This window comes from Gambusia affinis, linkage group LG21 (genome assembly GCF_019740435.1).
Source record: "Gambusia affinis linkage group LG21, SWU_Gaff_1.0, whole genome shotgun sequence".
Taxonomy (NCBI): Eukaryota; Metazoa; Chordata; class Actinopteri; order Cyprinodontiformes; family Poeciliidae; genus Gambusia; species Gambusia affinis.
Genome location: NC_057888.1, coordinates 8385304 through 8413191, shown reverse-complemented (window position 1 = coordinate 8413191; position 27888 = coordinate 8385304). Strand labels below are relative to the sequence as shown.

The following is a 27888-nucleotide window of genomic DNA, read 5'->3' as shown; positions in this document are numbered from 1 at the left end:
TGAATATGTCAGCGAAGCATTGGGGATCATGACAAGTGACAGTACTCGAAATAATCCAGTCATTGTTGCAAGAGATCAACACTCTCTTTAGGTTTTACAAACTGCATCAGGCTTCTGTCTTGTTGTTTATATTTACTCCGGGGATAACAGCTCCAAGAAACTTAAAGGAAATCAATTAGGGGGACAGCAGTCACGGTGGCTCCCTTAAACAAGTATGCGTGTGAAATAGACCACTGCAGGTGTGAGAAGTAGAAACCGCGAACATGGCATCCACTTTTTTGGCAGCCGTTTCAATAAGTTGCACTTACATCACTCACTCCGGCCTCCACTATCTTCAGGCCTGTCTCCTTCTCCAGTTGCTGCTTTTCTTGGACTGCAAGGGGAGACAAAAGCAGAGGAGATTTGATGTGACAAAGTCGCAGGATTTTTCAGTTCTCGAGGCAGAGCAAGGAATCAGTGAAACTGAGAATGATGCAGTGGATGGATCAGTCAGATGTCAAACTGGGGAAAGTTAAGAGTAAAATGAATCAGCTATTAAATGTTTGAACAATTATCTTCTAATTCCCCTCCCAAAATCTGACAATATAATATAAAAGCTCTTTATGGCGATGCAGATACAGGCAGCAGACTGTACCAAACCTGCAAACCACTGGCACCCCATTATAGGAACATTGGAGCCTTGACATTGTTTAACTAAATTTAGCTTTAAGCTCTTTAAATTGGCTTAATATTTAGCATATCTTGCTTGTATTACTTCATGGTCAAACTCAGAATCTCTCACACCTCTAAGCTACCATGGTGAGAGCCATCCCCCACCCCCACTTGACAACCTGGCACCCGTATGTGCATGGATTTCAATTTTCATAATTAGTTTGTTAAATCAATAAGTGGGTTTTACCACAGGACACGTAACAGCTAGCTGTGCAGCAGTTTTAAAAATAGCATGAACATATTCAGAAACAAGGCGAGATTTGTTTTACCCCTGCTTCCAGAAAGTGGACTAACAAAAAGCATGAAGTTTATAGGTGATAGGTGTTGAGAAAGTTCAGCCTTTCTTGACAACAATTTAAGAGAAGCTATCTCAATTTATACACTCCAGGTTGTGGATAATTATGGAAACTATTTATTTTATCTACTACTACCCTGACGTTGAACATGCACTGTGTCCTATAAGCACCACTCTGGCTTGCAAGTTAAAAAGTGCACATCAAAATGCACCTATTATTATGCACAAGTATCCATTGTTTCTGAAGATTACCAGAAAGCAGAAGAAGTGCTTGTACATTCACAGCACACAATAACTTGAGCTCCTGCCTTTGTTCTTGCAGTAATTAACACACCCCCTGAGTTTGATCCTCAGATCTTGTGATCTAATCAAATATGGCATGCTATTTTCAATGCTTTGTTCACAAAGGACATTCTCATGCAAATCAAACTGAAGTGAGGCGATGTTAAATATCCATCACTCAAGATCACACAGTTTTGCCGACTTTTTCCCTCCACACTGTCCTCGACGTCCCCTCCTCACTTTGATGGAAACATTTATATTAGAAAACAAAAATCAAAGGAGGCCCTAATAGATTAAGCCAAATTATAGAGCCAAAGCGGAAAATGCAGCATCATTTAATTGAGTTTGTTAGCATGTGAATGTGGCTGCTAATTTGGAAAAGGAAAAAAAAGGAGAAAGAGAGCAGGTCCTTTAAATCCTATCTCCCCAGATGAAGGCTATGCAAATGACCCTTAAGAGCTGAACCCAACCTCACACTCCAAATTCAGCAATGGGCCTGTTTAATTAGTATTTTAATCTATCCCAATGATTGCACTCAGTCCACAATGTATGCAGAATTCTATCTAATTAAGGATGCTGCTACTTTTAGGGTAATCATCCATCTCTTTCTCCCTTCCTCCATCACCTTTTTTCTTTCTGCTTATTAAGGATCCTGCAAACATTGATCATCCTATCAACATGGCAGGCGAGGAGACATCTTCTATTTTAGGTGTCATTCAATGATTTCTTGAGGGATGGCAAAAGTGGACAAAAAGAGATTTTACTTAAGGGGCTGGAAAGGTTAAACGTACATATGAATCAATTCAATTCCAGATATCCCTGGTTATTTTATCAGGTACAACAGAGCAAAAGAATGAAAAAGACAGAGAATTTAAGTGTTTTTGAATGGAAGAAAGTTGAGAACACCTCAAGTAAACTAAACAAGGAGCTTATTTTTGCCTTTGGGCCAAGTCCAACAAGTGAAACCGGTAAAGCAAGACTTAATTTCCCAAACCATGACCTGTAGATGTTGCAAAAACATGAACCATACAAAAAAAACTGCAGCAATTATATGAAGAGTTTGATGCTATAACGGCACTAAAATATTTACCTTAGCTTATTAAAAAGGGCATAGGTTTTGAGGTGCAATGTTTTTAATTTAAATATAGCTTAAATAAAGATAACCAGGTCTTTTATTAACGATTAATTATCTGTCAGGCACAACTTCTAAATTGGCCAGTTATGAATAACTTAGGTCTTTACAGGATATGTAAAAAAATTTTTTGATGTAATTAAAGTTAGATTTTAACTGTGTGCAAAACATTAATAACAGTATCTTTGGCATGAAATCCCTCCATGAGCTCGTTAGTGCCCCCTCTTAGAGGGGCAATAGGATACCATGGGCATGTGGAGGAAGAAATTTGCATCATGGATATGCAGTCAACAAATCTGATGCAATCTTGTCAGTGTGGACCGAGACTTCCCAGAGGAATGTTGCTGACAGCTTGCGGAATACATGCCACAAAGAATTAAGGCAAACTTGATATCAACAAGGTGTGTCTAAGAAAATGGCCAGTAATACGAGGAGGTGAATAAAAGAAAAATACATAATTTTTTTTTTTTTTTTTTTTGCCATTTTGAGAGAATTAATCTCACTCAGTTTCCAATCCTGTAGCCATATTGACTCTCTGTAGGTACCTCCAGTACCTGTTTAGGAGGGGGTAATGAGCGAGGTAATTGGGCCCAGCTGGGTGAGGTGGTGGAGGAAGGCCAAGATGCTTAAAGGTCAAACAACGTTTTGGTCCTAATGAGGACCCCTCTAGGGTCCCAAGACATCATGAGTCAAACTAGAAAAGATTAGCCAGGAATCAACAGCAGATATACGTGTTGCAGCGGCAGCCGGCATGGTGGCTCAGGCTTGACAAACAAGCTGACATTAACCGTCTTATTGGGAGACAAAGAAAAGCCTGAAGGCCTGAAGGTCAGCAAAGAATCAAAGCTAAAAAGTCTCCAATCAACCTGAGTAGAAGTACTGTCCCAAAACAGCCACTTTAAATGTAAATACAATGTAGTTCCAAGCTCATTAGCTGGTGACTCAGTTGATCCGGGCGACTCTTACAATCCAGCCAGACGAATGCTTGTCTTCTCACCGGCTGGACAGATAACAGCCTTGGGCGTCTCTCTTTGGTCACCTCTTCTATTAACCTCCCTCTGGAGCTCCCTCACTTTCTCTTTTCGCACACGCAGGCACAGATTTTGCAGGTTTCAAATTAGCGACCAAATACCCCTGACAGGCTGTGGAAAAGAGATGTCAGGTCTCATTTCAAAGAGACTCCTCCAGCCTTTTTAATAGGAATTGTCTGACACTATCGAGGCTGATTTCTAAAGTGAAGATCTGATCACTGCTGCTCGTTTGATAATTTTCTGAATCAAACTGAGTCAAATCATCTGATGTTCTGCAGGCAAAGAAAGAGACTAAAATGGATGATTTCCCTGTCTTTTGCTTACTATTTGCATAATCTTTAGCAAAAATCAAGCACAAAGGCAACAGATATTAACTGCAGGTATCCAATGAAAACTTGAATCATGCAGAGAGAAAACACATTTTTCAGCTTTTTTTTGCTAACTTAGAAAGAAAATTAATCTCCATTAAAAATTTTCTTGACCCATTTTATGATACATGTTTTTTTTTTTTTGAAAACTCATAACATTAAACCAGAAGCATTTGAATGCTTGGATATAGCGATCTGACCTGTTGCGGTCATAAAGCAGCTAAGCTGAAATTTCTTGATCAGTCCATTTATTTTTCAGTTTTCATAATAAAGAAGAGTATCGCTGAACTGAGCTTTTCCCATAGCGTCACCAGACTCTGCCTCAGAGGTAGGATGAGGAGTTTATGGGAGAGCAGGTGTTCTTCATCTGCTTCAAAAGGAAACAGCTAAGGTTGCTCCAACCAGGGTGCTTCCTGAACAAATCCCTTTGGGAGTTTACCAGGCAAGTCCCACTGGGAGAAGATCCTCAGAAGACTCAGAATGAGCTGGAGAGTGTGACTTATGAGAGGGATAGTGCAGCTCTCCTTCCTATTTATTTTCCTGCAAACTGACAATAGATATGTGCAAGATGATGATGATTTGATCAGTAAATCAGATTTTGTTTTGTGGTGTATGGGCACATCAAGGTGGAAAATGTTTATATCTCATATAGCTAGCACTTTAAACAGGGGTTTGAATATTTTTTTTAAATATCCATTACAATATAGAATTTTCTGAAAATAATAGTTTAAATTATGCATGAGAGTTGAACATTGTAATAATCTTTTGTCTCTGGGATTTATACTAAAAATCCTTAACCATAAAGTATAAACATACAATTAACTCTGGGATGGCCAAAAACAAAGCCTAATGAGAATAATAGAAACTTCTTAATCAGAATTCTTCTGATTAAAGAGTGTGATCAGAACTTTGGGGGTATTAAAAAAAACCTTAGTTTATTCTTCAGCTTTTAAAAGTTCTGAATATGTTGCCTATAATGGCTGCAATCAGTGATTTGCTTAGATTAATTCTCATAACCACATTTGCTACATTCACAAAGACAGCTAACTTCTGAATTATTTCACTTGCAGTTTTTTTAGTCACTTCTACTGACAATTATTTATAATATATTTGTGGTGCACACTGAATCAACTTTAATCATCAACACAACTATTGAAGAACAGAGATGTGCATGTAGACTTATTCTAAGGAGGAAAAAGATCATTTCAATCAACTATCAAACGGGTGATCAAACATGCTGCTGCCTTTTTTGACACTGATTAAAGAAAATGTGGATAAAACAAGCAAGCAGAAATTAAAGCTGGATTTTTCTGTGACCTTTAAACATCTCTGCAGGATATGCACTTACCAAAATGCATCAAGCGGTGAGATATAATTTGATTAAATTGCTGCTTTTCTCTGCCATATGCTGAAAACTGAAGCACTCTTCATTATGGATTCTAACTGCAAATCACGAATGATTATCATGAAGCCATCAGAGCTTAAAACCATGAATATATATATTCATTTTACTGATATATGACAGCGTTGTTATTGTTAGAGGCAATATAAATTCAGCATGAGGAGACAAATCACCCTTTGCGAGCTGCAAATATTTAGCAACATGGCACAGCAAATAGTAAAGTCACATGAGTTTTATGTTGCTTCTTTGGCCAAATAGGGGTATATGGTTGACAAAATGCATATTTCACCCTGCTCTGATTGATCTGTTAATATTGAATAACATCCCCATCCGTTCCATCTATCCAACCCTTCTCTCTCGTGTTCCTTAGGTCGTCCATATTCACCACTTCCATCACTCTATCCATCACTCCAACCAAACAAAATGAAAGTGTTTATTGCGGAGGAGGGCTGACGCTCACGCCTCTCCACAGCCGTTAGCCTTATCAGCAGGAAATCGCTCCAATATTAAAGTTGCCATTCTGCCCACCACTCCCCACCACCCCTGCATATGATGGGTGCCTCTACCTATCAGAGGTAGAGACTGAGGTGAGGAGGAAGTGGAGGAAAGGAGAAGATGCACCTGATCTCTCCCCTCCCCCCGCACATCACCTCAACTGATAAGATGCATGACAGCCCATTTTTTCCAGTCAAAATCCTGGGAGAGAAACACAAAAACGTAACAATACAGAGAACCACAGCGCCGACTTCAGAGCAGACGCACATTCATTACATGCATGACAGAAAACATACGTGACTCCTTTACACCCGACATCAGAACACAGATGCTTATCAAAATGTAAATAGCTGCACAAGCATAGCTGCTGCTTCTATTACGCTTTTTCTTTGGCCCAATATAGCTAAGTATACGAGATAAGAGTGGTAAAAGACTTCAATAAAAGTCAAAATTTTCTATCTTGATACACATGTTTGCATGTCATTCTCAGATGCTACCTTTCATATTATGTATAAAATAAGTTGCCAATACCAATGCTGAGCATTTTAAACCAGAAACTGCAGCAAAAGCCTTGAAAAAATTCTGGGATCCGTGCAGCCACATGCATACTAAACATAAAGAATTAAACTAGAGGTGTTTCTATTAGTTTCCACGCACTGTACAATAACCATGGCTATTTAAAATGGTCAATACTAGGCCTTAACTACACCCCTTGAGGTATTATTTAATGTAGATTTTCTTGTCAGAAACAGTGACCAGAAACCTAGGTAACATTATTAACACATTATTAACTGTTCACTGAGCAAGGCTAGCTGAGAAGTATAAAGAAATTTAAAGAGAAGAGCTAATAAAGGACTTCAGATAGAGGTAGAGCGAATTTGAAGATTGAGATAAATTAAATATAAAAGAAACATTGCCCAGTATCTAAATGCACAACAAAAGAACTTTAAATTAATCTTATAAACAAAGAGAAGTTTCAGGGGCATCATTAATACCTGATGAAAAACCTAAAGTTGTTACTATAATCTGTAGACTGATCGAGCTATAGCTAATTAAATATGCTAAACCTTAATTAAATCAAAGGACGTATCTGGCACATCATGCAAATGAGGAAAAAAGAGGAAAATTGTTGTAGCTAGAGATGAATATTATAAACTCATCTTAAAGCTTTTATTATTTAATCAAAGCCTTGATTAATCCTCTAGTTTATTGTAGTAAAACTGCAAAAATGGCAATCAAAACTTTTCAGAACAAAGACTGTTTTTACATAACTAAATAATAATAATAATAAAAAAAAAAGAGTATGAGGAAAATGAAAAAGGATTAATTCCGGGCAAAAATAATCCCTGTCTTAATAGAACTTGTATACCACTTTGATAATAGGTTTATTGTTTAAGGAATGTACCAAACAAAAATCCTTACTGCGTGTTTGGTCCAACATCTGAAAAAGTGGCTGACTAAAATATAAGGCATTGTTAGCTGTTATTTGAAGCCTAGAACAAACATCAGTTTCTCATACACAACATCTGAAAGTCATGTCTATATAAACGGAAATATATTTCCAAAATATTGACACAATCTATAGATATTTTACTGCATACTTGAAGTTTTTATAGAAACTTTTAGTAAATAAGTTTGTTATCTTTGGTGTTTTTCATACATTCAGCAACACAGCAATTTGTGTCACTGTGAAAAGCTGTTGGTTTCAAACTATCTGTTTTATAACTAGTTTCTAGTCCCATTTTAATGAGTAGATACAGCACTTGTTCACTCTTTGTATGCTTAAATGATTCATGATTCATATTTTAGCGACCAAACAAACTAACAAATGGAACAAAACAAGAGTCCTAAAAAATGTTGGATGAAAGCCAAAGTTAAAAGATCATTTTTACCTAAGATCACTTCAAGGGTTCATTGAAAAATTTAAGTTTTTGTGATAAAAAAATGCACAGAAATCTATTTATTAAAGATTAGAGGACAAATAAAAATATGACACAAAGTTGTAAAAATAGATATATGAAAGCAACAGACACTCAAATTCAAGATGAATATATGGGAAAACGTACAAAGGTAGATGCATAATGTTCAAAATTCCTACCTACTTCTCAAATCACAATTAAAAAATAGCTTCAGACTCACATTATCCTTTTATCCTTCCAAACCCTTTGTACACTTGACATTATATTTTAATGAATATAAATTTAATGCATTGTTGCTTGTTTAATATCTTACACTGAAAAGCAGAGAAAGAAAACCAGACATGATTTAGAAAACAAGGTAAAGGTAAAAAACATATACTTCAGCATTTCCATGTCACTGATCTATTGCATACTACAAGATTATAACATGTGAATGCAAACTAGAGAAAACTGTTTTAGCAATACTTTAAGATTTATGGTAAAGAGGTGAATTTTAAAAAAGAGGTTTTTTAAAATTTTGTCCTTTTTGACACCTTTGTCTTCATCAATAATGTAAAAAAATCCTTATACATTTAGCTACTCAAGAAAGACTGGGTAGTGGGTTATTAGTTTTAGGTCGTTCTATCTAGAGTCATTTAACCCTTGATTTTAATTAACATATCATGAATGAATAATAACCTGATTAAACTTGGTCAGGTTTTGGTTAATTAGAAGTTAAAAAGCTTTCGTCATTTCTCATTTTTTCCTCCAATAAGTAATATAATTTCAGCTCCTTATCTATGGAAGTTTCACTTTCTTAATAATATGAATATTTGTTAATTCCCTGAGTTTTGTACTCTTAACAACTATCAATAATTTTAGAAGTTACTTTTTAATCACACTTTAATCTTTCAATGAATCTGGCATAGATTTATTAATGGACAAAGACAGTTGATTCAAAAAAGCAGTTTTAGAATGATTTCTTTAATAAAGATTTAAACAAATAAAATGAAATAAAAAAGTGCAATTACAAACATAATGCAAATCATGACTTAACTCTGGTTGCCAATTTATTTGTTCAACTTTAGCCATTTAAAATCAAGAAAACTGTTAAAGAGGATCTGTCTGACAACATGCCAAAAGATCTAAAAAAAGAAACAGATCATTCTCTAATTTAAAGAAATTAAATTAGATGCAAAAGAAAGCAGTTATTTAAATGTATCAGTATGAAAAGTGTTGTAAAGGCATTTCTAAATCTTTGCAATGTCAGCAAACTCCCATGAGAACCATTATCAACAAATGGGGAAAGTGTGAAAAAGTGTGTAACACTTCCAGGAGTCCCAGCCTACCAAAATTCCTTAAGGAGTGCGTTGACAACTCCGTCAGAAAGCCACAAAATATCCCAAAACAAAGCATTGCAAGTCTAACTTGCCTCAGTTAAGAATAGTGCTTAAAATGAAACACTAACCTCAGCATAAAAAGAACATTATATCTACAGTCAATCATGGCAATGGCAGCCTGATGGTCTGGCACTGCTTTAGGGCTTGGATAACTTCTCGCCATTGATAGAACCTTGAATTTTGCGCTCCGTGAGAAAATCCTAAGGTTTAGTCATCAGTAGATGACCCCTTAGTTAGGTAGTAAGACAGTGATAACCTGACCAGTTTTCTGCTACTTTCTTATAAAAAGACATACTCTTCTGTAATCTATTGAAGGTTTAATCTATTGGGAACACATACAACCTTGTTGAAGTGCATAGAGTAAGAGTGGCCTCAGCAAAATTGCCTGCTTCCTTGCTAGTGCCTTCATTTCCCTGTCTTGGTGTTGAAGCACACAGTATTATGTGCATCGTCAGCAGGTAAGAAGACTTTTTCTTTTGGAGTTAGTGATACAGCTTATAGCAAGACTTCTAGAACCTTAGGCACAACATAGCTAAAGTTGCAACAAATGACAACTTGAATCTATTTTGAATGCCTCTGTTTAAAACGTGTCAGTATTGTACTGAATGGTCAAAAATATCCTGTTTATATTTGATAAACAACAGAAAATGAACCTATTGACATTTCAGAAACTCAAAGGAGCAAATGCCTATTTCCTTAAATTGATGGAGGACTTTTCAAGGATTAACAATTTAGAAAGTGTTAAAGGGTGATACATTTTTTTATCAGTCAGCTAATGTTGATTCATATAAGTCGGAGAAGTGTCTGTCAATTTAATTACTCTCTTCTTAAATACCATCTTATAAAAAGTATCATTTGCAAGTCTAATAAGATCAAAAATAGTTTAAAAAACAGTAACAGTCACTTAAATCCCGTTGTAGGCCATATGGACTTACACTGAGCCAAATATCTCTGTCGCAAATAAAACAAGTCTCTCCCAGTAAACCAAACATCATGACATCATTAGGCTCAAATATCCAATAAGAAGTGCCAATCAAAAAGCCCCATGCCTGTCACATGGTTCAGCCATGCTGTTAACAGCAGGGGTCCTGGCTGGCTCGCTGTTTATTCACCCCAATCGATCGTTTCCTGCGGATAAGGCCAACAGTGCCCCCCCAAACAAACCAACTGCTGTTATTCAGCCTAAATCAACAAGAGGTCCTTTTGCTGTCTAAATAAATGCAATGATGATGAACTCGGAGGTAAAATACTGCAAATAAACGAACAAAAACTGATTGTTGAGTTGATGCGTCATAAAGAAGAGAATTAAATAGCCTCTGTTTGGATCTGTGATGACTGGAGTCCTGCAATCAGCATGCACTTTGAGTCCACTGCAGACACTATCAAACCATTTTCAAGCCTCTTCCTTTCTCAAACAGAGCACATATGACATTTATAATTGCATCCTGCCTCATTAGAGAGCCCTCTCAACTATGCCTGAGTAATACACCTAGATGAGGCTTTGCCTGCTGCTCTTGAACTAGCAGACACACCAACACAGAACACCAACCACCGCCTACATAATATCTTTTTCTTTGCTGCCGTGTTGATTAATAGATTGTGGCTGCTCTGACACTCTGTGTAGAATAGGCATTTTGCCTCTGATAGGTGCTGACACCAATTCTTCGCGGACTGCAGGAGACCAGGGGAAGGGAGAAGCACTGGCAAATGACTTGGACGGCACATGACTCCAGATGTGGGAGAAACCCAGCCACCCCCACCCTCCCTGCGCAGATGTCACTCTACATTCTCACCGGGGCGCGCTCAGATCGTTTACGCTGCATCTTGGAGATGACAGTTGGCAGATGTGTGACACGCGCCACACACAAACCGCATCTGACAATCGCTTAAAAAGAGCGGAAAGGTTTGTGGTTTACAGTGAGAGACGAGGCAAATAATTCACATCTGCAGCAATCTTGGCGATCAGAAGTCCAGCATGTTACAAAGCAAACACTTAAACTATATGACTGTGTGGAGAAAATGTATTGCAACTTCAGACCTTAGCCCTGTAAATCACATTCGCTAAATACAGTGCCAAATTCAGGGACGGCATTTGAAGGCCAATTGCATCACAGTGGTCCACAGAAGGCTGCCCAAATTCGAAAGCTCCAAATGCGACCAACAAATACGTTCTACTTTTCACAGAATTTAAAGGACTGGAGTCTTTTGTATCCTTAAGGCTCATCCTGTCCCAAGATTTATTGCAGGGGCCATAATTAGAAAAAAGCAAAAATAAATATTTTTAAAGCAGATATTACACAATTTTACACACAAGGCAGCCATATTAGATGGAGAAGTCATGGTTGGTGAGAAGCCTCTGACATTTCCCACAAATTCAAATTTTTTCTTAATATTCATTTTGAAAAACAGCCATTTATTTATATAAATTTATTAGAAATGTTTCTTATAAATTAAAATAAAGCAATGTATCCTTCTTTTATCACCTCTCAATTATGAACTACTTTCTGCTGCTCTATTCCATAAATACCCAATCAAATGCACAGAAGATGTTGTTTACAGTGTAACAAAATGGGAAATAAATAAACAGTTTTTTATGGGTTTCTGCACTGTGACACCAAGATTTTTGAAGGCCAGGTTTTCAAAAACACATTCTGGAGTATGTCTGCAGGCTTGCCAATACTTAAAGAGATCCTTTTAGGGGAAAAGCTTGTCAGAGGGAGGGACAGGAAAATTAAGCTGAACACACACACATGCATGCACGCATGCATGCATTCATTCACACACACCCAGACACTCTTCCTCTGCTTCCCCACTGAGAGAACTCTGACAGAGGCAGCCCTACCTGTCACTGTGGTAGCAATTATCCTGCAGGCTCTCTCCACGGACCGTCTCCTGCAGGTCTCCACATTACTAACCACATCACTGGGCAAAAGACACACACTCACATACTTACATTGAGTATACAAGATGGTACACAAAAGGCCACACCCACATGTACACGCGTTGTGCATATTCACAGCTACACACGGCTGTGCTTTTCATCCACAATTCCCTCTCCACAAGCTAATGGCTCGAGCGAATCGCAGCAGTGTGTTGGTGCAGACATCCTGCTCACGGCAGGAGAAAACACACAGTAATAAGTGGAAGGTGGGTGCTCGTGCAAGCATGTACACATTCTTCTTCCGTCTTCATGCAGGTAAATTTATTTAAAAAAAAGATTTGTCATCTTTAAACACCTGCATGGGAGAGCCTGAATAAATGTAAAAGACATCATATGGCAGGTCTGGAAATGAGAAGAAGCATTAATTTAATGGCAGGATATGAGCCTCAGTGACTCAACATTCTGAGCACAGAGAGAAAAGTTTTTTTTTTAAATCACAGGTAGGACAGCGTTTCCATTTTGACTGCAAGAGAAGTTTCCTGGAGGAAACAGCTGAGCAGATTCACGTTGGTTCACTGGAGCTCGAAGCCAGAGCCACGTCTGGCTTTCAGAGACACGTTGACTGTACAGAAGTGTGAAGGGTGATTTCAGAGAAAAGATGCCAACGTGACCTCATTACCATAGATTTGTTCCGACTGTCATTAAGAATCACAAACGCCATCACTCAAGTCACGAGAACGAGGGAGAGGATGAAGTGGAGTATGCAGGGGTGAGCAGAAGGGTGCTGCTGGGCTCTAATTGTAATCAAGCACATTTGATCTGAAGAATAAGACGTATCGTCAACCATCCATGACTGCAACACATGCTGTAGCTTATAGTTGAAAGCAAAAACAATATTTGTGTCAGCAATAAAACCCAACTAAAATCACATCTATGACTAATTTGATACACGGCAAGATAAATTCAGAAATCAGATCTGGTTGTTCAGTTTGGAGATTGTTGCGCTCTTCTGATCACGAAAACTTTGGCAAATAATTGGTGCCCTGTGAAACGCAACACATTTTATCACATGACACCAACAGATTTTATAGGTATTATCAATGTTATATGTGAAACACCAACACAAAAAAAGGTATAGCTGTGAATCTGACAATAGTGGCAAAAATCTGTCTTGGTTACATTTACATTTATGCTATTCATAATCTTCATCAATAAACAGTTTATTTCTTTGACAAATAAAAATAAAGGAAATTAAATTGAGTTCCATTCATTTTTTTCATTAAATCTGGCCAGCTTCCATTTCCTTGCTGACTAAAAGCTGCCAGCGCCATATTGATGTTTTGAGAGTTATATGCTGGCGTATTATTCTGCCACAGGATTTTGCAAATAACATTTATACAAGTATTATTAATTCTACTTCACAATTATGCTGTTCTTTTTTAAGAAGTGCAACATCTGTAAGTAGGGCTTACAGATGTTTTAGGGTACGTTCACACAGCAGATCTTGATTCTCAATTGCATTTTTTTCTTTATTTTTTGTGTGGTCACTCATACTACTGATTAAACTCGGCAATAATCAGGCTCCTGTGTGAACACTTTACAACCCTGGTGTGACTTGCATTCATAAAAGAAGAAAACAGATTCCAGAAATTGTTCAAGGATATAAAACTTTGTGCTTTGGCGCTTTACAAATAATATTTATCAACTAGTTTAGAGTTAAAGCAATTTTTTTGCAACTTTTACAATTTTTCAGAAGAGACCAATATGTTTTCCCATCTGGTAGAGGCTATTGGACACACAGCCTTTTAGTGACTGTCTACAGATGTTAGTGCACGTCTTCTCACAGAGTGGATAAAGCATCTGAGAGCTGCATCCTATGAGCTCGCCTATCTCCGTCTCCATGAGGCATCCTGGCAGCTCCAGCGTTAATCTCACCACGTTCCGTTTCTTTGTACAGCTGGGAGTGGTGGGCGCAAAATGAAAGTGTCACACAACAGTCTCATGCAGGTGTCAAAACGTGAAATATGACATTTCCCTTCTGAGACTTTATTAGTTCACAAATCATTTTGTATTCAGCCCGCCTGGCATTACTACTTTGCTTTAGGACAAAATGTGATAATCATTATTATACGTCTAAAGCAGAGCAGCTGCGACTGCAAAGAGAAAAGGAGCAAGAAAACATGTATTCAGCACGGGAAGCGATTCAGAAATCAAACTACACACTTTGACGAGTGTGTTTGTTAAAATTCGCTCCACACCTAATCAATCATTTTACAGCAGAGTTTCTAAAACAATTCCTTTTAAAAGTGAGGCGAGAGCGCGATTCAAAGTCACAGCATGATGATTAAATCTATACACCACAGAAGGGCACCATACTGTTTTTTGTTTTCCAGAATTAATTTCCTAAATATCCACAAAATTTCTCCATGTTTCCAACCCCACTGAACAGAACTATCAAGCAGTTTGGAGGGAATGGAAAAAGATAAGACTCTATAGGAATAGTTGCCTGTCTTTTTAAGGACACCTGTTGGGCTGCATGGCTCATCTCCTCCTCATTTAGCCTTCTGTCGAGGCTCCGTGGGGCTGATTACCAGGAAGAGCTGATTCCAGTTGCACTGCTTATCAGTCTAATTAGAGCCCCTGGCAGGTGACTTGAAGGAAGTTGTGTGCCTCGAGGATATTCAGACATTGCAATTTGTACAGGCTATGTAGCCAAGGAAAATGACAAAACAGCAAAAGTAAAAACTTGTGGATTCAGAATTTTGTGACAGCTGAGTCTTTGTGAGGGGACAGGAAGCAACTTGAATGGCAACTAAATAGATTGTTTTGCACCACAAATATATTAAAAGGTAATTCAAAGTGGTGACAACCAGTCAAGAATGAAAGATGAGACACTTTGACAAACATTTACCAGTAAAAACATCAATTGTCAGAAAATAAAGGAACAAAATCACACCACAAAAAAAAGAAAAAGAAAATAAAGATAGAGACAAGAAAGGACAAACAAAGTGAGAGGCATGGGGAGAAGAGACTGAAAAATTGAGGGCAATATATAAAATCTCCAGGGGGTTGAACAACTTTCTAGCTAGTGTATCAGCCACAGATAAAAGGTCAGCAGGCTGCTGTTCGCACATCCAGGTGCTAATGTAACACCTCTCACACCTTCCCTGGTTGCTTGTCAGTGGCTGCCTGCAGGCTGGTGGGCAGAAAGACCGTTGTTTGTGCAAGAATAATATGTTGTAATCCCCCTGTCTGAGATGTGGCCTTAGCACAGGTAATTGGACTTGGAGTGTGAGGATGCCTGTGGCTAAATACTTGCCAGCACTGCAAAACACATACAAAGCAGACTTATTTTAAATGTGCTCATAATCTCAAACACAATCATTCCTTGGGTTTTGCCTATGGTGGACAGTTTTATTGATTCATATTATACATTGATTTTTAAGATGTTTACATAAAAGACGTTAAGATATGAAGAAGCATCACATTCAAGAGCAGACCAAGAACAATTAAGATGTAGCTTCTTTAAAATCCTATCTAAACCAAACAAACGAAGGCAAAGTTGGTTTGAGCTGACCAAAATATTACAAGCTGTAGCACAGCTAGTGGATACAAAGGTTTAGAAACGTAGCAGTCTAAAGCTTCACCCATTGCTTCAAAGGTTGTGAGACTGTTTGTGATCTAACTGATGGTGGATGTGATAAGATAAAGATGTGACTAGTTTGCAAAATGTATTACTAGTAAGAGGCTTTGTTTTACTATTGCTGCATAATGCTGACCGTATGGATTAAATGATGATTGATGTCAAGAATGTCTTATAAGTACAACTTGTCATAAATCAGTACTGAAGGTAATCCTGGAGGAATGACTGGATAGCAAGACTGCAAGGAGCCAAGATAGTAACAATATCTTATTGTGGTGTAGAATATTTATATTGAATTTGCCTTTAGAATAAAAATGTCTTTCTGTGTGGCTGAGAATATAAATCAACAACATAAGCCTAAAGCTGGCATAGTAGTTAAACTGGGAACAGGTTTGCATTTGAGAAACAAGTAGCCACCCCATGAAAGGACCCTGGGAGCCACAATAACCCTCTGTAGCGGCCCATTCCAAAACATACAGGCCACTGACCCATGACAGCCAGCCTATATCGATTTAGGATGAGGCAGAGGACACAGAGGACATAGAGAAAGGAGAGTATCAGGGGATGAAGAGAAAGAAGGAAGAATGGAAAAACAATGAGAAGGGCAGGGAGTAACATCCTTTTTAAAACTCATCCATAATTCATTTCCTTTTCCTTTATACTTCCTCCTACATTTCCTTTCCCTTTCAGAAAGCTATATGACATTTTAAAGGGGATTAGTGCCAACCTATTTTAAAATGCCTCGCTCACACAGCGACAGACACATCCAGGGTTGTACAGCCAAATTACCTATAAAGGAAAAATAGATATAAGTTCCAGAAAGAGTCATTATGATGTTACTATGGTGAAATTACTATTGTGTTTCACACAACAAGGTGAGTCCATAATTGCTAGTTTTAATGCTCATAATGTAAGAGATAAAAACACGGACATGCCGATGACAAAAGCACAGCATTGTGGTTGTATAAATGAAACTAGACTTGAAAAGGCATGCCAAGGGAATTTGCCACTTTTCCATTCCCATTCACATATGCATTTATGAAGCCTTTTATTATTCTGAATGACTTTAATGCAAAATAGCACTGTAGAGGTTTATTTAATAACAAATGCCACAAACAAAAACACTCTACAGCTGTTTAATATCAGTTTTATAAATTCACTACCAGCATCATCTTTAAAACCAGCTTGAAAGGCTTTTAAAAAATCATAGAGGAACAAGAGGAACAGAACATAACCATTTAATTAATTATCAAGAATATTCCATGCACTATGGTGTATTCATTTGTTGAGAACAAAAACGGTGTCTCTTGTCACTGAACATAGGTAAAATCATAGTTAAATGTGTGAGATTACATAATCAGTCACATTATGTATACCTTTGAAGGGATGTCTAATAATTTTAAAATAATTTTAATTTCAATTTCTAATTATTATGGGACAAAAAGGGAAAATAAAAAAATCTGCATTTCAATGTCTCCAATTAGTGCAGAAATTTTTCTGTTTTCTGAAAGTTCTTTATATAAATGTCTTAGGTACATGTAAACTTGTAAAATACATCCTGAATTCTCTAATTTTCACTCTGAAACTTGAATGTGAGCGATATTCCATGAGGATGCTCGCAGCAACCACTCTTGTCCGAGGAAAAAATTTGTTTGTGTTTTTTGGCTCCATGTGCAACCATGCAGGAGTTTTGTTGGTGCTTACAAAACCATTCAATGATGTATGAACAATAAAAGACAGCTTGAACAACTGCAGAGAAAGCAGGCAGTTTTCCCCTATGACCGAGTGACGACGAACTGTTTTCAGTGTGTAAAAACAGGGCAGCAGAGCCTTTAGTCAAGCATAGGTTAGAGCTGACCTGCATAAACTTTTTCTTCTGATGTTCAATTCCTGGTTAACAAGGATCACAAATAAGAGATTGCTGTGATTTATTTTTTGACCAACTCAGTTTCACCATTTCTGAGTTCAAGTGGACACTATCAAAGATTGTCTCAAAGTGTCTTCTGCCCAGAGTACCATGCGTTGGAGCTGCTGGGAAAACTATATCATGATGCTTTGGTGAACATAGGAGTTAAAATCAAAAGCCATAATCAAAGTATTGGAGACTACCCAATACTAGGGAGTCTCTGAAACAAGCTGGTGGACAGACATTACAGACCAAGAGCAACTCCTAAATAGATTCATTTTTCATAATAATTTTATACATATTTTAATGCTAATTTTAAAGTTTATGAGTTCTAGACACAACAATAATGCACTAATCGGACAATTTCTGTGGTGGGTTCGTCAGGCTGTAAACGCTTGCCACTTTTCTTCCATAAACCTTCACAGTCTCTCTGTATTAGGAAAGATCGCTGTTCTAAAAGACTTTTCAGGTGCATTAAATTCAGTAGTGAGAGGAGAAACACATTCAGCTTTTACAACTGCAACTATAAGTAAATGCCTTAAATTGCACACTCCACTCTGAACTGAACAGTACTTGTTCGTTTGCGGTAGAAGTACCCAGAAGCAGTGTTCAGTCAGTCAAACAATCAGTGGGGGGTAGCAAGCTCCACAAAAGCTACTTGTAAATACAGCTGCACCATGCGCATGTCTTTGCATAAAGCCTCTCATGATGACTGCAGGATCGAAAAATCAGTTGCAACCAACATTCTTAGAAAACAAAAAACAACAACCCTTGTTCATTATTTTTACTTATACAACATGCAAACCATGTCATATCCATGGATCCACATGGAGCATCGTCCAGCAGTTAGTCATGGCCGTGACTCGATTTAATTACTGCTTTGGTTGAAGTACAGAGACACCGCAATCTGCATCATGGGCAACAAGAGGTGTGCCCACATATGGACATGTATGGAGAGCGGCACAAAGGAAGTGAAAATTGAACATCTGTCCCCTTTTTCCTTTTCAAGCCCCCCTGCCAAAGAAAGCTGCTCCTGCACCTGGACATGAATTATAGAGAGGCACTTGGAAGGAAGAGAAGAAGAGGAGAGGTGAATGGAAATAAGGGGATGGGATAGGTTCCACATATACCCCATCTGGAGGCACTCACTGGTGAGGAAAGGGGTGGGGGGGTCGTGATCAATTCAAAGTCAATAGTACCAATAATAATAAAGAGCATCACTGTGACATCGCTTTCTATATGTTGCTTTAAGGTTGAAATGCATTCAGAACTACCTATTTTACAGGTGTTAATGTATTAAAAAACAAAGACAGCTCATTGTTAAACCTCGAATGATGTTCTTATGAAATGGCCCTCAACTTCTACTCCACGTTTTCAGACAGCTGTAAACCTTTAGAGAAAAAAATATATAATTATAGTCAAAGAGGAACTACAAAAGCAAATAGAGCTTTGAAGATTGAAAGCCCAAAATGTCACCCACCTGCTTTGAAGCTCCCTGGCTTGCTTTGTTTCTCTACACTTGTAGCTCACAAAAACCACTGACACAGAGCAATGCATTGAGGGGCCAATTTAGCATGGATGTACCATTAAGAAGAACAAAAAACGCACAACACTCACCCAAACACACAAGCTTAGAGAGTAATCTACTGCAGAAATACAAAGACAGATGAAGACGTACACACACCTGGGTTCATTGAGCAGATGTACGGCTGTCCCCCTTTGATTTGTTCCAAGCCTTTGTGGTTTCAGCAACTGAAGTGTCATCTGAGGCCTCTTTAATAGACTGATACAGGTCTGTTGGTCCATTAATGGGAACATCTTCCAAAAAAGTTTGTTTATCCTCAGGATACATGCTAATCTCAGTGAAGCAGTCTTTTTATTGATAATTCATTAGTGATCATTCAGTAAGATTAATATAAAAAAACCCATTAGAAAAAACAAAAAAGAATGAAAAATCATCCAACCTAGTCTGCTACACATTCAGTCCAAAATTTCCTTCGTTTGAGCATCACGACTTAAAAACACAACATACATTGTGCATAGGCATGCAATAAGATTTTCACTCAATTAAAAACACAAGTGTAAAACCAAGAAACAAAGTGAATAACATGATCTAATTACCTTTACTTAAAGCTGAAAAACAACAGCGATTGCTCTGGTCGAGATAAAATAATTACTTTGACTACTACATTCATTGTATAATTCTCTCTGACTTTATTTGTTGTCAACATAATCCGAATACACAGGAATACAGAAAGTGAAACCATGTAGATGAGATTTATTTTATTTAAAGTCTTTGTGGTTTTATGTACAAACAGTAGAGTTTCTTGTTTGCTCGGTGCCCTTGCCTTTCTCCTTCTGTCTCTACCCAACCAATCAAAATGCAGAAAATCACCTAATTTCTGGGCCAAGAAAAAATTAAGTTGTTATCACAGATTATGTATGTTTTTTATATGTTTGTGTGCATCCCCTATTTCTATACATTACTGAGTAAATGTCCGTATAGCCTATATCAATCACTATCAAACTAACTTACTCTGTCTTTTCTAGCAATAAATTATAAATTCTTCCCCAATTTTCATCCCAACTCACTCCTTTCATTTAGACTCATGTAAAATGTTATTTTTAGATAACATAACAGTGCAACTTTTTTCAGGGGGGGATGAATTTAGTTATATAAACATTATGTTTTATATAACTAAAAACATCAGTAATATAAAAGAATTATTATTTTTTTCTCCATCAATCATTTCATTTCTGTCTTTTGGAATCTCTTTGTATTTTCTGCCATCATGAGGCAGAATAATGGCATTTCCATTCCATACAAAATGTACTATATGCAAGTTTGGCTTCACTAGTAGTCAATGGGAACTTCCCTGACTGCAACATTTAGGATCCTCTTTAAAGCAAACATCTAATCAGCCAGTCACTTGGTGGTAACTCAGTGCAATTAGGCCTTCAGTTATGATCAAGACAATGCAGTGGAGCTGAGAGCAGGCTTCAGAGCGGGGAGTAAATGTGATCCAAGTTTCTTTAAATGTGGCTCGGTCATTTGTGCCCAGCAGCTGGTTGGGAGTTTTTCAGCTGATCGCTCGGATTTTCTACCAACCTAATAAGGACTGATTGCCTAAATTAGACGTTAGCATCCAGTGAGTGTCTTCTTAGAGAACAATGACCAGGCTGCTTTAGAGACAAATAAATGTAATAGTAACTTACATAACTACTTATTGCAATCAGAGAATAGAGAAAGGTATCGCTACAGAAGTCAAATCTTGGAGTCACCGTAACAGGGTGTTCCGGTCTACCTGAGTACATAAGCAAACAATTTTCACCCCTGTGTAACCAAAGCGTGCCTATCTTCACCCTCGCTGAGAATGGTACAGTGTGTAAAGCTTTAAATCAATAAAGCATCAGTGCTCATTCTGGCATTTGGAATGAACACAGGGGACTTAGCGAAGCCTGTTTTTCCCTCAGAAATGCTCAGTATAATACAGCATGATGATTAATATTCTCTGATTTGCCTGTTGTTGAATATGGCTCGTAGCAGGAGTGAGGAAGAATTTCATTTGCATAGCTGTTTGTATCGGCTGTTTCATAAAGTAGCATCCATTGAGTATACAAACCACTGCGCACAGAGGAAACATGCTATGAGTACCCGCTGTTCTTGACATAAGGACCATCGGCACATGGTCTCTCAATCTGAGTAGCTATCACTAAGGGCATGGGCATGGAAGATGAAGGGACAGGGGAATATATAGAGAGATGGGGGTTGAAAGGGTCAAGATGAAGCAAAGAGAAAGTGAGAGATCACCACTGTCGACAGGACTGAAGTGAAGGTTGGATTTCCTGCAAACAGACACAGAGAGTTGTATGCCTTCATCCCTATGAACTACCGAGAACAAAACCTTTTCAAACTGCTGATTTTAGAGAAGCTTATGTAGCCTTTTCCCAATGCAAAAGACATCAGGTCAGTTCTGCAGATCATATTCAGTTAACCATCATTACAGCTTTGAGGTAAAACATGTTGTTTTGTCAGTTCACAGAACATGAAGCTAGTGAGCCATTTTGTCATTAACTTCACCACCATGTGTGAGAAATGTTCTAGTGCCAGTGCAGGGCTTAGCTGGAAAATTAAATTATGGCAAATTCCTCGGTCAGATAAAAATGGCATCATCCACTCTTTGGCTCAAACCCAGCTGGAATTCATTATAAAATTTGGTGTCGCATAATAACGAGTCTCTGCTAACTGGAGTTCTTTTTACCCGAGGGCCAACAACATGTTTATCAGCTCTATGCGCAGATATGTATTTGGGAATAGGATCAGCATAAAAGGCTGTACTGTTGAAAACATGTGTATTCTCATTGAATGATTTTTGTCTGAGGTGAAATGGCCATAAAAATACATTTTGTGTCCTGTGAATTATTTCTGTATTGATTTTGGCATATGTTTAATGTAAACTGCTATTCAGTTTTCTGGCAGAGGTCACTCTTGTTGCTTTTTTTTTTTTTTGTGAAAATGTCCATTCATCTTTAAGAACCCATAATTCTGTTAATGGTAACGAGGTTCCTGGGTTTTTGAAGGAGAAACAGGCCCACAACACAGAAACTCCAGTAGGCTGAGGTGTTGCTGCACATATCATCCCTGGTTTTGCATTCACCTAAATCGTCAGTTGTTAAACACACTTATTCTTAGTCTCATCTGACCGACAGGTAAAATACCAGCAGTATTGCTGTGAGACTTTTAAAGTATTTGCCTTATCTAGGTGTCGGATGTGCTGGACTTCTTTCAAGAAAAGTTAGGACCAACGTTATCTCCTTTTTTACTACAAGTTACTGTGAAACTCCTGGTTCAATGCAAACAATAAATATTTTTACTTTGAAAATTTAATTGTGCTACCATTTGCTCCTACATGCTGAATATTAGAGGGATGAGAAATTAAGCAGGGGAAACATTTTCTTGTGCAAATTTACAAATGTTTCTACAAACATTTTCTGTGTGTAGAAAATGCAGAAAGCAGAATAGTAAGTTAAGTCCTCCAGCTCCACCTCTCATCTCTGCTCTCGATAGTAATATCTCAACTAAGTTCTGGCTGGATGTATGCATTCCACAGTGTTGTCTTTTTACCTTGCTACCAGCATCTCAGAATTATTTGTACCAGTGGGATGCTGTTAGGATGTGCTTTTATACCAGGTTGTTCTCACCTAAATGTCAGAAATCAGAAAAAAAAAATATCAGACCAAGCAGTTAGTCTGGAGACTTCTTATACGTTACCCTGCTGATGACCTGCCACAGGTAGATTTTCTTGAAATATTTGCAACAACAACTAAATGATTACAGCAATGATGTTGAAAGAAGTTCAGCATTGCCTTTGTCTTGGAGCTGGTCTCTTCTCCCTCCTTTTAGGCAGGACAGCGTTAATGTATAACAAATTAAATACATTTACATTTATGATGGTAAAAAGGAAGAAGCATTTTTTTTCTCTAGTCATTAATGGACTCAAAACAAATTTTGTATTTTTCAAACATTAAAAATACAAAATTCAAAGTTAGATTACAGTATTGCAGAAGTAAAATTTTTAAGGATTTTTACATGTCTTTATTTGAGAGCTATTTATTGTGAAAGGCAGGATGGTAAAAAACATTACTATCAGGAATCAACTTGGCAGACTTTCAAAACCACTGAAATGCTTTTAGCAAAAAGACTAGGTATGAAAAGAAAAAGATAAAATAAAACGACTTAGATCAAGACATACCATGAACGCGACATTGATAGTGACCAATCCAGATCCAGAATAGCCTCCTAAATGGTAATAATAAACAAATTTGTCCCGTTGGTCACCAGATACATCCTTGGTATTAATGTGACATAAAAGCTACAAAAATGAAGGCAACAAAGCTCCTTACAGGGAATGGAAGGTTTCAATTCAAGTCGAGCACGTTCTGACTATGACACAAAGCACGTGGATTGAGGCAGTGGGTAGAGAATCTCAAGGCCACTATGCAGGACAAAAGCTCAAAGATCCAGGACTAGATCAGGAAAATGGCCCCCAGCAACAAACTGCAAAGCAAATGCCTCAGGCAGCAGAAACTCATGGTGGAAAAAGAGAAAGACAAGCAAACTCTATGAAAGAGTACGTCCCTGCACAGCATGAGCCATTGGCAGACTCAAAAAGTGGCTGAGATACTGAGAACTCCCATCAGCGGCTGTAAAAAGCTGATTTGAAAGATGCCACAGAGGCTCTAATTGTCACAAGTACAGGTTTGGTATAAAGACAACATAGCCAAGGAACTTGTGGGGGGTAGAAAAAGTTCTTTCAATCATGTAGGTTGTTGAATTGAATGGTCTACCCCTTCATGTTTACACTAGAAGATAAAGTATGACCCAAAGAGCAATGTAGAGTTGAAAAAAAGTGGGGGGGTTTTTCACTGACCGACTAATTTCTGGCGCAGTTTGAGAGAAATCTTGTGTCTATTTGCTTCGCAACTATTCGCTGCAGTGTTCCATGATCAGTGTTCAACAAGGGTTACTAAGTTTCTCACTGTGCTCCACTTGTACTTCGTTTGATGTGGGACAGTGCAACACCATCATCATGTAGCATAAGAGATACAAAGTAATGCATTTCACAGTAAAGTGTCCATCACAGGGCAAAAGAAAGACAAACAGGACAAAACAACCATGTAACCACCTACTCACAGCCAAGGGCAATATTTGAATCAGCAATTAACCCAACAATCATGTTTATGGACTGTGGGAGGAGACCAGAGTTTGCAGAGAAAACCCAGGTATGCACGGGGAGAACACAATTTAAAATTAAAACATTCTTGTTGCTAAATAGCTCAGCTTACGACAGTGCCAGTATCCAGACTGATATTAAAATAAATCTGTGAAAATATTTTTTTAAAACCTAAAGTTAAACAATTAAAGCTTTTTCCTCAAGAACAATGAATTTAAATTTGCAAGATTTTCCTTCTGATCTCGAATCAGGAGTTTAGCCACAAGCACAGTTTAAGGATCTGGAATGTACTGGTACAATTTAGAAATGCTAATTGCTAATAAGTAAAAGGCACCTTAATGCTTTACCATCATGCTTTGACACATTCTGTGTTTAAGCCGACTGCTCTGTTTCCTTCCTGATCCATGCCTGCTTTCCGTTTCAAAGCTTTTATCCACCTCTGAAACAATGCATATTCAGTTTTTGTTTACAAGCTCATGGTCTCTGTGGGTGTTTGGGAAAGGTTTGGAGCACCGTGTTTCACCCCCTACTCATTAATCTCCCACAGTTCGCTGATAGCTTCGTTGTGTCCACTAGAAATTGCTTTCAATTATTCACGCCCATTTTCCACAAATACCTTGGAGATGGAATTAGCAAATAAACAATGCCAGGCGACACTAATCCTCATCTATTGCACAGATCCTTTTAATGCACTGGAGATCAGGCCGGCTGTTGACAGGCACCTGTTACTGTCTTCGGCTGACTCGCAACAGCAGCATCGACACAGTAAACACGTTTAAAGTGCCGCCTCTTTGACCCCGAACTAAAGGTGCGGGAATAATACAGAGGCAAAATAGAGAGGAACAGAGCAAGAACTGGAAGAATATGAGTGACAAGGATAAACAGGATGAAGGAAAAGTGTGAGACAAGGCCCAGATTCATCTTCTGGAACAGTCTCAGATCGGAAATTTCCAGCACATGACATCTCCTTTCACTGTGACAAACGAAAGGAGTCAGTGGTGACGAATCCTCGCTCTCCGGGGTTAGATGTAAGCACAAAAACAAGACGTTTAAGACTGATTTACAGTTACTGGAATGTTTTTCTTTTTTCTTTTTTTTTTTTTTAAACACTTGTCTTTGACAATTTCAACTATTTTCTGTTCCTGGAGGAGCATGAGGATGAAAAATAAATAAATAAATAAATGTGACCTTGGAATTAAAAAGATGTTTAACGCTGCGTTTCTGCTGAAACAAACACACAATATTTAATCGTTTACTGTGAGTCATGCAGCTCTGGTTATCAGGCGCCCTGCAGCATGCATACATACACACACACACACACAGACAGATGCACGTGTGTGTGCAGTGCATAAATTACCTACGGTAACAGTGAGTAAAGATTTCTGTGATCAACAATGCATAAGACAGGAAAGTAGGATGTGTCATATCGGATAAGCATCACTTCAGGTTTATATATTCATGTGTGCATGTACATACTGTATATATGTATATGCAGGTGTGTTTGCCCTCTAGCAGGCGGGTGGATGGTGCACAGAAGCCAAAAAAAGTACCAGAGAGACTGAGAGAACATAGCAGGAGTGACGACTGAGAAGTATGTTTGTAGCCGAATGACACATACACACAGGTTTTTTTTCCACACGCTCACTCACTCACAGAGCTGGGGGCAATGGAGGAGAAGAGACTGAGGAAGACTTTGATCACCGAACTGAGCACATTCAAGCACTCAACCAGAGAGGGCAGCCAGTGATGAGGAGGAGAGTACCCAGGGAGGAAGAAAAGAGGAGGGGGCGAGGGAGGGGGAGATGAGGAGAAAGGAATTCTGTTGTTTCTGACCTCTGCACTCATTGATACAGATGTTAAGGTATGAACATACAGGTGATCAGGCATCCAGCACGAATCCAGCCATGCTCTAAAACCAGCAATGTTTTTCCTGACATGATTCGTGATGGAGCCAAACCATAACTGACAAAAGTAATTTCATTTCAGCCCCTATGTGCCTGGACATGAGCGCCCCAAAAACAAGCAGCATTCCCAAGATTTGATTCACACTTATTTCTTCAGCTGCTGGCGGCTTGCTGACTTCTGAAGGGTTAATACGCTGCAACACCAAGCAGAGACACAGGTGTGTCACACAGGAATCCCTACAGATCATAGTGCCATCCAAAAGTATTCACACCTAGATCCACAAAATTAGGCATGTGTGATAAACCAACATAAACCAGTAAATAATTGTGACATGGAAATCTTCATATCTTTGCAAACAAAAGCATGAAAAGTGTTGTATATATGTGTGATTAGCCCATTTTTTTTTCTTCTCAAGCTCAGTCAATCTAGATGGAGAACTTCTCTGAACAGCAAGTTTTGACTCTTGCCACAGCTACCGTACTTCCTTGAAAATAGATCTGAACTTTGCCCGGGACCAGGACACCTTTTTCCTAGTAACTGTTGTGTCCCCTATTGGAGTCATGGCTAATGTTGTCAAAATAATTTCTATTTGAACATATATTCAATACTAAAAAAAAAAAATAAAACAAACATACAATCTTTTATCAAAACTGTTTCAAATAGACATGTTCTTGCTATATATTTTTCTCAGCATTGCATTGAAATACTGAAATTTTAGTACTGTGATTATGGGACTTCTTATGATTTATTTTTAGAACAAGTTACTAAACCTTTGGGTTATTAGAATGAAGGAAGCTGTTGGACCTCTAATGACCTCCAAGACTTTTACAAAGCAGTGGACCCTGACATTCATGGAAATTAGAAACCACAACTGTCAGTAAATAGCTGAGACCTGCTTCAGGATCCCTCTAGGAACACTTGCAACTGACATATTTCAACATGATGGCACAAGCTAACAAGGCAATACCTATTGATTTCCTCATTTATACTCTTAGATTTAGAGACAATCAGTGCAAAGAAAAATACATGGCACTCCTCTTTGCAAACGCCAGGCAGTAAGCACGTCAAATAGCTTTTTGTCTAAAAACGTCAGCTTCCCGAGATGCAATTCATTTGACTATTTTAGAAAAGTTCTATGAAAGAATCTGCAAATAGGTGGATTTTGCACAAATAATTTTAATTATTTTCCACAGAAAAATTGAATCCTTAAATACCGAAGTGAAAATAGGTGGGGGTTCATTGTATTAAGGCAATGGCTCAAATACACACAAGAGAGTACTCTTTATTAATAATGTGACTTCTAAAGGTAATTTGTTGAACTGGATTTTATTTAGAGGTGTCAGAGTAAAGGAGGCTGAATACAAACATTTGGTAAATATTTTTTTGACTGGTAAATTGTTTTTATACCGCTTCACACATGTTCCTTAAGATTCGTAAGAATTTGAGATTGTAGTTTGACAAAATGATGAAAAATTAAAGCCACATGAAAATAACAGCAGTATTCATTGTAAGATGGGGAGCCAACGGAGATACAGATTCATCCTCCTCTCCTGAGATGCAGGTGGATAAACCATGGTGCTGTTTGCGAAGAGAACAGGTAATTATCGCTGGCATTTTGACAAGTGTTTGCCAGAGTGAAGGTCAACTCTGTCTGCGTGGGAGATCTATGCTAATCTGCTCAGCTGGAAAAGACTACCACTCACCACTCAAATGGTAGCTGGCTCCATCACGCAGTCACAGTGTTTCCATTTTAGAGTTGTCTGCAAGGGTTCTTGTGTGCGTTTGAAAGAGGGTGAGCACAAGTG

The 27888-nt window shown here is 38.1% G+C and overlaps 1 protein-coding gene across 1 annotated transcript in view; it reads right to left on the bottom strand.

The window, feature by feature from the left end:
• ptprn2 (protein tyrosine phosphatase receptor type N2) overlaps positions 1-27888 on the bottom strand; it is a 144951-nt gene that overhangs the window by 61065 nt on the left and 55998 nt on the right. The window contains exon 11 of the mRNA XM_044104342.1: positions 309-373. Within this exon, the coding sequence (XP_043960277.1) occupies positions 309-373 (65 nt within the window). The remainder of the gene's footprint in view (positions 1-308; positions 374-27888) is intronic.